The sequence below is a fragment of the Engraulis encrasicolus genome, chromosome 1, assembly GCF_034702125.1.
Source record: "Engraulis encrasicolus isolate BLACKSEA-1 chromosome 1, IST_EnEncr_1.0, whole genome shotgun sequence".
Lineage (NCBI taxonomy): Eukaryota > Metazoa > Chordata > Actinopteri > Clupeiformes > Engraulidae > Engraulis > Engraulis encrasicolus.
The window spans coordinates 9,993,305-10,008,065 of NC_085857.1; the positions used below are offsets into that span (position 1 = coordinate 9,993,305).

General features: G+C 39.5%; 2 protein-coding genes across 2 annotated transcripts in view; one reads left to right on the forward strand and one right to left on the reverse strand.

Moving 5' to 3' along the window:
- Window positions 1-3,483, reverse strand: part of LOC134447410 (GTPase IMAP family member 7-like) — a 4,046-nt gene extending 563 nt beyond the window's left edge. The window contains exons 1-3 of the mRNA XM_063196864.1: window positions 3,437-3,483; window positions 1,785-1,922; window positions 1-287 (exon numbers count right to left, since the gene is read on the reverse strand). The exon at window positions 1-287 is cut by the window's left edge and continues 563 nt beyond it. Of these exons, the coding sequence (XP_063052934.1) occupies window positions 1-287; window positions 1,785-1,836 (339 nt within the window). The 5' untranslated portion in view covers window positions 1,837-1,922; window positions 3,437-3,483. The remainder of the gene's footprint in view (window positions 288-1,784; window positions 1,923-3,436) is intronic.
- Window positions 3,484-4,154: 671 nt separating this feature from the next.
- LOC134445780 (GTPase IMAP family member 8-like) lies at window positions 4,155-10,754 on the forward strand. The gene is made up of 4 exons (XM_063194849.1): window positions 4,155-4,561; window positions 4,664-4,695; window positions 5,162-5,624; window positions 10,280-10,754. Exons 1-4 carry the CDS (start codon window positions 4,155-4,157, stop codon window positions 10,752-10,754), a joined length of 1,377 nt encoding a protein of 458 aa, XP_063050919.1.
- Window positions 10,755-14,761: the final 4,007 nt, after the last annotated feature.

The following is a 14,761-nucleotide window of genomic DNA, read 5'->3' on the forward strand; positions in this document are numbered from 1 at the left end:
AGCTGATATGACCAGCAGAATGGCGTGGGGACCTGGTGAGGAGATCTTAATGCACTTCAGGATTGCCTCTTTAATTTTCTCAGCCTGATCCTCATCTGTGTCTAATATACCAGGAGTATCAACCACCTGTATGTCCCGTGGCACTTTGGTTGATCCTGGTTTACAGTCGTGTGTAACAGAATTTGCACTTGCTTCAGACTGAAATTCTGTTCTCCCTAAAATGGTGTTCCCTGCAGCACTTTTCCCAACTCCAGTTTTCCCAATCAGCACAATCCTGAGGGGTGGACCTACAAAACACACACACACACACACACACACACACACACACACACACACACACACACACACACACACACACACACACACACACACACACACACACACACTGTATATATTAATTTAAGAACAGAAATTCACTAACCTAATAATAATGGGTTTTAAAACCTTCAAAGAATATAACACAACCATAAGCTAGTTATGCAAATTGCCAAGATGCAATTGACAACACGTAAATTGCCAACAAACTAATCCCAACTCAGTGAATTTCAGTATATGCAGTAAACCATTCACTTGGTACATGGGTTTGGGATTTTTTCCCCCCTAGATAAGTGAGAAATGGGGTAGTGTTGGGAAATGACCCAGGCCCAACTCTAACCTGGGACCTCACGGATGGTAGTTATGATACAGTGAGATTGCTCACTTTTTATTCATTTTTTTAACTAGGAGGTAATGTTTTCGGTCGCGTTGGTTTGTCTGTCCGTCTGTCTGTATGTTTGTTTGTCTGTCTGTCAGCAGCATAACTCAAAAACTAATCATCGGAATTCGATGAAACTTTGTGGGTTTGTTGATAATGACCCAAGGAACAAGTGATTAAATTCTGGTGGTGATCCGGATCACGAACCGGAACCAGGGGCCTCATTTATCATCAGTTCGTAGAATGTCTTCTAAATTGTGTCTTACGAGTGAAATTTAGAATGTTCGCAAGTACAGAAAAATCGGGATTTATCAAACGTGCGTTGGCTGCTCCTACGCACACGTCTGCATGATAAATCCCACACCTTCCAAATCACTGTGCACGCGCGCATTCGGGGTAATTTGCATCCCGAAACGCCTCCAAGTAACCATATATGGTATTAAAATATATTCAAATGCCATGTTAATTCGAAGGCGCCACCCTGTTTGGACACACATGAACACACGCGGACACACGCACCAGTCGAAGCGCTGGCGGGAAGTGCGGAGATAGAAACATTTCCGCGGCAGAAGTGGAGGTGCTTTCGACAGGAGGAGGACAGTGTTTCAAAATAAGTAAAAGAAGGAGACACACATGGACGAAAACACTGTAAAATAGCACAATGTCATACTCCATTGTCATTCTTCAAAGCACCTTGCACGGTCAATATTATTTGCAATTTCGCGTTTCTTCCACTCGCACGGATGGTCTGAGGTGTGCGTAGATTTAGGCACATTTCTACGTTCAAGTACATGTTCATAAATCCCACACTTTGCTCAGGAATGATCGCACGCACGCTTTACGCACAGATCTGTGCCTAAGAACGCTTGATAAATGAGGCCCCAGGACTTTTCAAAAGATTCTTCACCATCTAGACGCCTCCTAGTGACCAGAAATTGAATTGCGGGAACACCACAAAAACAAGGCAGAAAGACTTAGGGTGTAACATAGTCAAATGTATCAAGCAGCTTCCTTGGTGGAGGTCTGCGCTCTCTGAGTGCTTCTAGTTACTACTTCTAATCCATTTGTACAATAAAAATGATCTACCAACCTGCTGGAATTGACGGTGCAGAACTTGGGCGCACAGAAAGCCAGCTCCCCATATTTCGTTCATGCAATGTGCACAGAAATTGAGGATGTTGGTCTCTGCAGTGTTATGATGTTCACACTGATGCAATGTAATAGAATTCTGAGAGAGAGAGAGAGAGAGAGAGAGAGAGAGAGAGAGAGAGAGAGAGAGAGAGAGAGAGAGAGAGAGATTTAGGACAGTAGTTTCCTTTTTTATTTCCCTACTACAGGATATCTGTCATGAAGAAATAGATTCAGGCCTAGTAAAATTCATTGGGACTGGTTGAATATTGCCCATACGTATGTGAGGTGATAAAAGTGGCTAGTAAACGTTTTCTGATTAGCAAGCCGAGTTGGCTTGTGATGAAACATATCAATTTTGACCCAGGGACATTTTGTATGAAATGCTTTAAGGTGGACTGCGTAATATGTTTTAGCAGTTTCTTTCCAGAATTCATGTTGCCCATTCAAAAAATGTTACCTTTTTCACAAATATTTATAGCACCATCAAATACTTTTGCACACTGAACTTTCCATGAAATGGTGGATATGTTCGCCTTTTTGATTTTCCAGAAATAAACTTTTTTAAATTAAATATCATTTAGCAGACAGTTTTTTTTTTTTTTTTTTTCAAAATCTCAAGCGACTTACAGATATTACAGTCTATATTGGTTACAATCCATGGAGCAATGTGGGGTTAGGTGCTTTGCTCAAGGGCACCTCAGCCAAGGAGAAGGAGGAAGGAATTGGTAAGGGTGGGAATGGAACCTGCAACTCTTTGATCTTAACAGTCCACTCCCTAACAGTTACACCAGAGAGAGTACAGAGAAGAGAATCTCAGGTTACACCACGGCTGCCAAATTTTTAGCTGCAAAACTGCACATTGGTCATACTAATGAATATTTTATTATTTTGTAAATATTCATGAAAAGGTTCAATTTGACGATAGGCAGCACAGAGTTTCAGTGGGCAGTATAGTTGTTATATCTACTCTGGACACTATCCTACAGAGTGTGCCATTAATATTATTTGGGGTGATATGATGTATTAAGGAATGTGATCTGGTTTTGAGACCAAGTTTAATCCATTTTCCACAATACAGTAGGCTACATAAAATATAGGCTTACTCCCATTTCCCATAATTTTGGACGGCATCCCTTCTCACTGACAGAAATAAATAAATAAATAAATAAATAAATAAATAAATAAATAAATGATAGGCTAGCATAAACAGATAGACTATCAATTTGGAAGGAACTCTCCTTTTTTGAAGATAAGGAAGATTTTATTTTTTTATTAAGTGTTACCTATACAATCTCACTATATTCATTGTATGCTACCATGTTCTGATGGCAACTCTGAAACATTAAAGGTCTACAAAAGCACACACGCACAAACACAAACACAAACACACACACACACACACACACACACACACACACACACACACACACACACACACACACACACACACACACACACACACACACACACACACACACACACACACACACCTTCTGTAAGCATAATCTTAAATCCAAGGGCAATTCTTCATAACATTTTGAAACTACGCAAAAATTGCCTCGGTGGCACACATCCAAAAAATGCATTATAAACGTTCATTGTTACACTTACCAAATATGTACAAAACGATATGAACTGATGGCTCTTTTTCAGGTACAGATGCTCTCAAAAGTCAAAGTGTTTGAGCTGACATCTGAGTTGCCTTATATATGGTTGCTGTTGAGACACACCCATGGCCAGGTCTGTGCCTTTATAAAGACACGCTGCAGTGCTTTGCGACTCCATTTCTCCAGCGTCCTTTGGTGTGGAAGATAGAGTCAAACAGTAAGTGCTGCTTTCTTATCTGATTTTAACAGGCTTCCATTAGCACTCATTGGGACAGACATCTGTTTTCAATAATCATTTAATTTGATCTTATATTGCCTTTTTAAAATGAGTATGAGCAATTGTTTTTGATTCAACTAAATTATTTTTTTAGCTTTTCCCTATAACCCTAACTGCTTTTTTAAGCTGTTATCGTGTGCCTTCCTATACTGCTCTTTGCTTTTCAACTGTTATGACTGTTATATACAGATAAACTTGTCTCACCCTCACTAAGGATTGAGGGACCTTTTTCTTTCGAGGGGCCACTTTAATTTCCTCTAAGGACCGTACTATGAACAGACCCCACCTTTTCTAGGTCCCCTGAATATAACGTAATTGTATTGGAAATGTTATTTCTAAGACTCCTTTACAAAATGAGCATGACCTGCTCCCTGTCTGAGGAGACATGTGCCATTCACGATTTTCTGTCAAACAACATTTCTTTTCTTTTCTTTTTGTCACAGCAATGTCACATCTGGGATCAGTGAAGATAGTGCTGCTGGGTAGAGACCTGGCAGAAGAAGGAGGGATGGCAAGGGTCCAAAAAAACAGTCCTACTTGCTGTCGCATATTTGAGCTCAAAGACACTACAGTCATATGCACCCCAGAGATTGACCACTTCAGAGACACAGCGATATTAGACCTTCTGGCCCTCATACACCCTGGCCTTCCATCTGAGACTGACATCTATCTGATAGTAAAGAAGAGTGCAGAGGTGGAAAAGTGGGAGAAAATCTTTGGAAAATCCCTTTGTGAAAATATTAAAATCATTGACAAAAAGAAAAGACAGTTTGAAGAAAACCCACTGCAATTTGTTAGAGATAAAGAACCAAAATGTTTTCAACAGATAGAGGAAGGGATACTTTCCAAATGGTAATTCAAGACTAAATGTAGACTTAATTTCATATTGGCATTTTGAAATATTGATTACTCTGTTTTCACTAACTACTTTAACCAAAAATACCATATTTACAGGAAGGAATCAATGACCTCAGAAAACTCAGGAGGTAAGGGATTCTTATGCATCTTGCTCATCATTTTGATTAGTTTGTTTCTTCATTTGGATTTTGTGGTTTTTTTTGTAAAGGATATCAAATGTTTTACTAAAGAGGTGTCAAACCTTTGAAAGCTAAAATAAAACTTGCACAGCACAGCAGTCATGACACTGCAGGTACATACATTTTCCTCAGGATTAATGACGTATTTTTACTATTTGTAATATACATAACACATAACATTAACCATGCAGGTGTAACTCTTTAAATTCTCCCTTCTCTGTGACACTATTTTTACATGCATTCATACACTTTTGCCCATCCACATTTGTCCTTAATTGGGTCTCAATCCCCTCTGTCATATTTGTTTGATGTAGACCTACTGTGTGTAAATCATTCGTGTGATATAGTTAACCGTTTTCCTGTTTTTTCTTTCTGATGACTAAACAACATTTGTGGCCTTTGCCTCTCTGTGAAGGAAACCGAAAGCTGAACCTTGTGCTGCTGGGGCTGTCTGGTTCTGGGAAGAGTACCAGTGGGAATAGCATTGTGGGAAAAGACGTGTTCCAATCTAAACCTGGCTCCAAAGCTACCACGATGCACTGTGAAGAACGCACAACGATCATCTGTGGGAAAGAGATTACCGTCATCGACACTCCAGACTTCTTTGACGAAGATCTTCAGCAGCAAGAAAGACATGTGGAAAAGTGTAGACAGAAGTGTGAGGGTGTGTGTGTGTACCTGCTGGTCATCCAAATTGGCCGCTTCACTGAGGGAGAGAGAGACATCTTAGAGAGGCTGGAGACAATACTGACGACTAGAATCAGGGACAGAGCCATCATCCTCTTCACATATGGGGATGATCTGTCAAAAACCATCGAAGAATATGTAGTGAAAACTAACAAACACCTCAAGAAGCTCATTACGCATTGTGGTAACAGGTATCAGGTGTTCAACAATAAGGACAAGAAGGTAGTAAAGCAGCAGGTAGAAGAGTTAATGGGAAAGATAGATACACTGCCTTACCCTGACCGCGTGTCAGACTTAAAGGGTTTGAAAACTCATTCCACGTTAAATTTATTTTCTCGGTCATCTTCTAAAAATACCTCTTTTCCAAAATGAGTTTCTTGGGCTTGACCAGTGGTTCTCAAACTTTTTGTGTGAAGTACCACCCGAGAAAATATTGAGCTCTCCGAGTACCACCTTGACAACCAACATTAGAATATCGCAGCAAATGCCTTTCATTCACTTTTTCCAGTCAATACAGGAGAGGTTCATAACGACATCAACAGCTACGGTCACATTCAGTGCAAGTTTGTTTTCTTGCTTGCTTTTCTTGCTTATTATTCTGCATTATGTTTTCAGATTCATACAGTTCAATATTACAAAATGTGAGACCAAAGAGACATTTTCGACTGCAACAACTTGATCAGCCTTCAAATCAATGCACAAAAAATTAATTCTTCCAAGAACCACCAGAGATATCTCAAATACAACCAGTGGTACACATACCACAGTTTGAACACCACTGGGCTTGACTGATTCAAGTTGTAGGTTGTTAGTTTCATGCTTTACTTGAGTGTATGACCACATTTCTGACAGACATGAAACATCTGCCGGTCAACAAAAGAACAATCAAAGCCGATGGCCTTTTTCTTATAGCTGTCAATTAGTCTGTGACTGTCCATTTTTTTTCTAAATGATATGTGCTTTAAGTAATCAACAACGCTTTTGTGGGCCTTTGTGATAAAATAAAATAAAATAAAATAAGAATAATACATTTTTGCAGGCTGGACTTTCATTCCCCTGGGGTAATGTGTGGCGGAAAATACTTTTTGGGTCAAATGATACGGTTGCAGTTGCATGCCATTGTCAACATTTTGGGTCACATGTGATACATTTACTAACCATCCTAAGTTACCAGCTGGGCAAGGTACAACAACAACACACAGCCACAGAGCAAACAAATGAAAAATGGGACCAGCCATAATCTGAAGGGTAGGGAGGCGGTCCTGGTTCTTACTGTTGGTGGAAAAAAGTTTGATTAAAGTATCATTATTATACATTACATTACATTTAGCAAATGCTTTTACCTTTATTAAAGGAGAAGTCCACTTTTTTGAACATTAAAGTGATACTGTCCCATTTTTGGAAATAAGCTTATTTTACACCTCCCTTTGAGGTAAATAATTGATTTTTACCTTTCTCTTGTACTTTCAACTGTTCTCTAAATATGGCAGTGCAACTTTTACCTCCATGCTAGCAGTTAACATTGAGTCCTATGAGACCAACTGGCGGCTAACTGGTCTCATAGGAGTCAATGTTAACTGCTAGCTTGGAGGAAAAATGTGCACTGCCGTAGCCAGAGAACGGTTGAAAGTACAGGAGAAAGGTAAAACTTCGTTATTTGACTCAAGAGGAGGTGTAAAATGAACACATTTCCAAAAATGGGACAGTATCACTTTAAGGCCATTTTCTGAGTGGTCTGCAATGTTTTAGAGCCCCCCTCACCGTTTATTTCATATTTGCTGCAGTCTCTGTTATTTGGCTGATTTGGATTTTATCTCAACCAGCTTTAGAATGGCCGTCTATGAGCACCTGCAACTCTGTTCTTAAAATCACCTTAAACATTTGTTTTCGAAAGTCTACAGCTCACAAAGTGGTTAGGGGTGTTCACTAGCAGTCCCTAACAAGTTTCAAGGCGAAATATGGCTTCTGTCCTTTTTTATTTGCCATTTTGTGAAAGAAAGTGAAAGTGAAAGTGAAACTTAATGTAGAAATTGCTACATAAAACACACATAAAACACGACAGATGCCATATTTCGCAACAAAAATTGTTAAGGAACACCAGTGAATACTGCTGAACACTTGGTGAGTTGCATATTCTTGAAAACAAATGTTAAAGGTGATTTTAAGAACAGAGTTGCAGGTGCCCATAGACGGCCATTCTAAAGCTGGTTGAGATCAAAACCAAATAAGCCAAATGACAGAGACTGCAGCAAACGTGAAATAAACGGTGAGGGGGACTCTAAAACATCACAGACCACTCAGAAAATGGCCTTAATGTTCAAAAAAGTGGACTTCTCCTTTAACTGATAGCCTACAAGATTATACAGACCACACAGTGTGTGTGTAGGGAAGTACAAGTAATGATTACAGGAAGTGTAGGCCTATGCACAAGTGATATTCTACCTTGCTGTAGACTGCCATCTGCTGTTGCAGGTTGAGTGCTGCATAGAGATGGGATTTGTAGCTCTGTGACAGGATCCTGATATTAGAGCCTCATTCTTTTCAAATAGCCTTTCAAAACACTACCTAATTTCACTCTTTTATACACTATGTATACTGCATTATGGCGATAAGTATTTGATTCCTTGTTGATTTTGTTTGATATGAAACACAGATGGGTGGTTGACATATTTGACGGGGAAAATAGTCATACAAATGACAATGTTATATTCCTCCAACTCCAATAGTTTTGCCTAAGAAAATGTCTAGGCCTATACATTCATCAATTTATTGAATTAGTGAGATAAGTTGGCATATGATGTGACAAGAAATAATGGAAATTGGCGATGTAAGCTCTATTAGCATGTTTATATGGCCAAATGTCTTACATTTAGCACTTAATCCCATAGGGACACCTTTCCTGAATGCACCAAAATGCTTGGTGGCACTGATCCCCAACTGTCACATTAATACCCAAAAAAGCCATTATTATTTTCTAAACTCAATTTCTCTTTCTAAGTGTGGTTCTCCCTTCAAAGAGAAGGAATATGACATTCTTCTGTAAACTTTTTGAAATGTTACTGGGGCAGTCATGGCATATTAACTTTTACCAGTTTGGCCTGAAATTGAAAATAAATAGAAGAATAATCCTGCTATATATGTCTAGGCAAAGCAGGTCCCAGAGCTTCCTGAACAACACTTCCACGGTTACAGTTGAAGTAGTTCATTTGACATATTGGACCAAAAAAAAGCCCATGCCACGTCAACCACCCAGGTAACAGAAGACGATAACCTTATCCTTTTTCCAAAGCAGAATATTTGGCCTGCGAGGTAGGGAACTGCATTTGCATTGGGTCCCACTGGCTCCCGTAGGACCCAATGAAAATCAGGCAGGAACGGGCAGTTTAAACTTAGGTAAAGACAGGAGCAGGCGGGAAAAAAATGAAATACTGAGGGATAACAGTGGGACGGGACCGATAACGTGTTGATGGGTATGCTGTCTATGCACAACAACGCAAAGAGACACAATGTCAATCAGTGCATGACAAGAATCTGTAGCATTTTCTAATAAGGGCTCCTTGTTCACCACTATTTAAGTATTGTTTAAACCTTAAGTAATGCTTACACTGTAGGTAACCCTCTTTTACTGTAATCATGAGCTAGTGTGTGTGTGTGTGTGTGTGTGTGTGTGTGTGTGTGTGTGTGTGTGTGTGTGTGTGTGTGTGTGTGTGTGTGTGTGTGTGTGTGTGTGTGTGTGTGTGTGTGTGTGTGTGCGTGTATCTAGTACATACACTATGTGTGTATGCACGAGAGAGAGAGAGAGAGAGAGAGAGAGAGAGAGAGAGAGAGAGAGAGAGAGAGAGAGAGAGAGAGAGAGAGAGAGAGAGAGAGAGAGAGAGAGAGAGAGAGAGAGAGAGAGAGAGCGCCCTGTATACCTGCAGCTGGAAACAGGTTCGTACTTAACCGATAACAGTATATCTCATCAGCGAGCCTGGACTCTATGTCACCTCAAATGTACTTACATAATGACAACGGCATGAATAAAAAGCAAGGCACTTGCAGACTTGCTTGTAGACTTGCATTCACAACTACTGGGATTTTCATACAGGGTGTTCCTGCAGGTAAGATCAAGCATGTCAGAAATTTTAACTTCATACTGTACTCCACAGTATTCATGACAGGGAAAATTGACGAGTTTGTCAACTCACATAGTTGTAAGAACATTCATAGTTGTAAGAACATTCTCTTGTGTCAGAGAAAGACTGGAGAACCCACTAGTTGAAGATTCTTTTTTTATGATCGCTAAAACTATAGTACAAAATCGCATAATTATATGCAGTTTATGGAAGAGAGGCTCATTGTAAATGTAGCTAAAACAAATATGTATAATCTTAGACCTACATTTGTGTCTGAAAATCACATTTTTACTATGTGCAATGTAATGCAATATACTATATATGCTATATTAATTTAATTACTTTTAAAGTCTTCTTCTTTATCAACCAATTGTATCAATTGTGTTATTTTTAATCTAACTGTTAAACACACTTTGAGCAACATGTCTTGTATAACTTTGTGCTATACATTACATTACATTACATTACATTAAAGCGCACTTAGGTGACACTTTTATCCAAATTCACATACAGTTATTTTGTAGTACAGCATTGGCTGAAGTCCCTGGATAAATGTGGGCTTAGGTGCATTGCTCAAGGGCAGCTGAGCCATGCAGTGAGATATGGATTGGAAGGATGGGATACAAATAAATTCTGAAATCCGTATCAAATATGTTAAATGTCTTTATATTCATTTTTAGCAATGGCTGTCTGTGAACTGAGGAACTTGCTTGTCTTGTGCTTTGCTTCAGAGTGACTTTCGAGATGAGGGTGACCATATCACTGCTGGTGCTCTTCTTCGTGTGTGAAGCTCAGACTCAGAACACCCAGGTTGGAGTCCAGACAGAGAGCCAGAACACCGGACCTGAAGCTCCTACCCATCACCATCAGGATGTCTCTTCTGACCTCAAGGAACTCAGAGACATGGTAGTAGAGTTGAGGGTGACAGTAAGACATAATCAAGATGAGCTAAAGGTATTGGATGCTGACAACAATGCCATGAAAGAAAGGCTGGTGGCCAGTGAGACTAATGTGAAGGCTCTGGAGAGGGTGCTGACCATCAGCCAGAAGGCACTGCAGGATTCCAAAGCAGAAATGAAAACAGAGGTCGAGAAATTGAAGAAGGAAAATGCAGCACAAGAGGCAGAGCTGAAAGCAATGAAGTCCACACTGGTAGACATTGAAGCTGAGGTCAAGGGCCTGAAGATGGGGGATTCACTAGTTTGACGCCCTCTCGTGACTTCACATGGTAATCAAACATTTCAAACAAGCGATTTAAGGTTAGGGTTGGGTTTAGGGTTAAGGTTAGGGTTAGGGTTAAGGTTAGGGTTAGGTTTAGGGTTAGGTTTAGGGTTAAGGTTAGGGTTAGGATTAGGTTTAGGGTCGTATGACGTAAGCGGTAAGTCACGAAAGGGCGTCGAACTAGAGAGTCCCCTGAAGATGGACAGTGCAGCACATGAGCAGGAGTTGGCTGCTCTGAACACCAGAGTGACCACTATTGAATCTAGGATAGACGATGTAAATGAGGAAAATGCAGCACAAGAGGTAGAAATGAGAGCAGTGAAGATTAGACTGGCAGACACTGAGGCAGGACTAGAAAATCTGCAGTAAGATTAAAGCAGCACCCAAGGTAGCATTCTCAGCAGGTCTCGGTAACTCAGGATACATAGTGGCTGAGAGTAGTCCCTTGAATGTGGTGTTCAGTCAAGTCATCACCAATGTTGGAGAGGCCTTCAGCAGCATATCGGGCTTTTTCACAGCTCCGGTCAGGGGGGTCAACTATTTCAGATTCACCGTCAGAGATAATCTGAACTCTCGTTGGATGAATATCCGAATGCATAAGAATGGAAAGCTACTTGTGCTCTTGGCTGAATACGAGACTGATGGACAGGACTCGTATCTGTCCAGTGGTCTGACTCTGCAGCTGGAGGTGGGAGATACAGTTAACATGGTCCTCCCAGCAGGCTGCAGGCTCTTTGATACTGGAACTAACCACAGCACTTTCAGTGGCTTCTTGGTCTTCCCACTCTAAGGAGGGCAGGTGTGGGGTGCCATGGCTCGGTGGGCTCAAGCCACATACTGTTGTGCCGGGAATGCTTGTTCTATTCCAACCTAATGACGTTTCCTGATTCTTCCCTGTCTCTCTCTCCCACTGTTTTCCTGTCACTCTCTCATTACTGTCCTAACAATTAAAGGAGAACTTCTGCGAATTTCAATCAACTGTTGTATTTCTCACGCTACACTTGACTTGTCAGTACCCGGTGATGCTGCATTTTTTTTGGCTCAGCCCTTTCCGAGATCTGAGCTATCCGGGCAAACTTTGTTTAGCCTACATTAAAAATCTTCTTAAAGTAGGCCTACTACAAATATGATCCCAAAAGGTATCACTGTTTGTTAGTTGTCTGCTGATGTTGCATAACCTGTTGGATGTTATTGGGAATAAATCAAGATGTTTTTTTTAAACATAAGCATACTCTGCCCTCATTACAATGACCAGGATCTCGGAAAAGGCTGGAAAAAAAAACAAACAAAAAACATATCTCAGGCACTGACAAGTCCAGGGTAGTGTGTGAGCATTGCAACTGCATGTTGAAATTGGCAGAAGTTATCCTTCAATCCTTAAGGCATCAAGCCCCAAAATATAATAATGATAATAATTTTAAAAGGAGGTCAGGTCTCACCACAGTGTAGTCCGATAATAAAATTAATGTAGTTCATGATTACGATACTGATTCTGATTTCTGAATCAATAAAGCACCGTGTGATCACTGCAAAATGTGTGTAAATATGTTCTTGTTTGTTCTGTGTTGATACATATAAATACAGACAAAAGACCCAAACAAACTAACTCAAACTATACAAACCAAAACCATACAGACACTTACTGTAAATACAAAGCTTAGAGTGGGGACTGTTACTGCAAAGTAGGCCACTGTCCCTTTATGTTTTTCAGCCAGGACCTGGACAGAATGTGTTACTGCTGGGGAACAGGCTGCTGACAAGCTGCTGAGTGTTTAAACATGCCTTCTCTATGAATAATAACAGTAAACTTGGCTTCCCTTAACCATGGGAAAGGTATATCCACCTACAATGTTGAAGGTAGAAGATGGTTTGGTTTATTTTCATTTCTGCAGAAAACGTATGAATAGGCTTCTTTCTATTTTTGTTTTATTTTATTTCATTTAGGCTACTTGAATTTTTCCATAGCTCCCACATCAGTTTAGTGTGGGAATTTGGTTCAGTGTGTGTCATATATGTTCAGTGTGTTTCGAATGCATTCAGTTTGAATTCCATTGGTCTCTGTGAACAAACTGAATAAATAGGCCTACAGAATGTAATGATCCTTGTGATACTATGTAACCTGACACATGAAGAGTATAGCTGACTGACCAAATTAAAAATGACCTGATATGATAACAATATAATGATATATAGTATAGCATAGTATAGTATAGTATAATAGTGCTTTTAGACAACTTCAGTTGTGATATTGTGCTTTATACAGTAAATACAGGTTGTATAGTATAGTGTATTGTAAAGCCTGGTAGGCCTAGGCTATAACATAGTAGCCCAATCCGATAATACAATAGATATAATATAATATAATATAATATAATATAATATAATATAATATAATATAATATAATATAATATAATATAATATAATAAAATAAAATATAATATAATATAATATAATATAATATAATATAATATAATATAATATAATATAATATAATATAATACCACTGTGAAGCAATATGAAAAACACAATTATTGTTTGTTACTGGTCTGGCCCGCCTGAGATGAAATGAACTGTATGTGGCCTCTGGACCAAAATGTGATTGACACTGACGATCCTGTTTGTTTGAACAACCATAGATCTCTATACAAATCTATGTGAACAACTACCAACCAATGACATCACAATAGTAGTAGGCAAAGTACATAGAAATATTAGTTAGGCCTATATGGGCAAAGTAGACACCTGTTGTGATGTGGAACATGGAATGTACCGTGTCATAAACGATTATAGAATGTTAGTAGGCCTAATTTTCAATAATCTCCAGTCATGTTTGGTTTAGTGACAGCATCATGTGTGTTCATGAGTAGTTTGTGTTGACAGATTATTTCTCTTGTCCTTTTCTGGATTGTGGCACATTTTATCTAACTTTTTTTTGGATCCGTCATATCTGAGGTAAGCCATTTATTTAGTATTGGTGTACCTATGAGGCAAGCATAAGTCATTGTATATAATGTTTCCATTATCAGTTTTTGTGAAGCAGGGGAAGAGAGTGGGGAAAACAGGATTTTAGCCCAAGTGTTATTTTAATGGAAGTGAAGGTTGCACAGTTTTTGCTCTAATCTATGCTTTTATAGGGCTACAAAGGTTTACAGGTTGTTTGTGGATCTAATTGATAGGAATACTAGTCACTCACTCTTGTGACCAGGGAGGGTTGCAGGTTCGAACATAGATGGTATGAGACAGAAAAAAGGCCAGGTATTTTTGTCCTGCCCCCTCTAAATTGTAGACTGGTGTCTGAGAAAATACAAAACAAACCTATGGCGGCAATCATGGCTGAAGTATCATTGAAATAGGCCCCTAACCCCACTCCAGGAGCTGTAGCCAGTACTCTGTAATTATTGAGTCGTTTTGGATGAAAGTGTCAGCTAAATGCAATGTAATATGAAAATGTGAGGAGTTTAGACGCACTGTATGTGGTGGTGGTGATAGTGATGTTGGTGTGGTTGGCTAGTACCCTCACACCGTTTATATAGCAAAGCAAATTTAAGAAATTAAATAATATTTTAGGGCAGTGGTGGGGAACCTATGTCTCGAGGGCCATTTGTGGCACTTGAGGCCATTTTATCTGTCCATTTTATCCGTCCCCCAATGTAATTTTAATATTATGCAGCTTCACATGAAATATGACAAATTTTGTAATGAAATCTTATAAAATATTTTTTAAATAAAATTAAGTTATATTCAGGGGACCTAGAGAATGTGGGGTCTGTTTTAAAGGTGGCTGCCTTCAATATAGGCCTAAAGTGCAGGGGGAGATTCTGGTTTGTGTTCATAGAACGGCCCTTTAAGGACTTTTACAACCCTCGAAAGAATTTGAATCTGAAATGGCCCCTCGAATGAAAAAGGTTCCCCACCTCTGTTTTAGGGGAAGTGGTAACCTGCATGGTCAACAAAAATGGACTCTGAACACATACTGGAAGCTGATCATGAT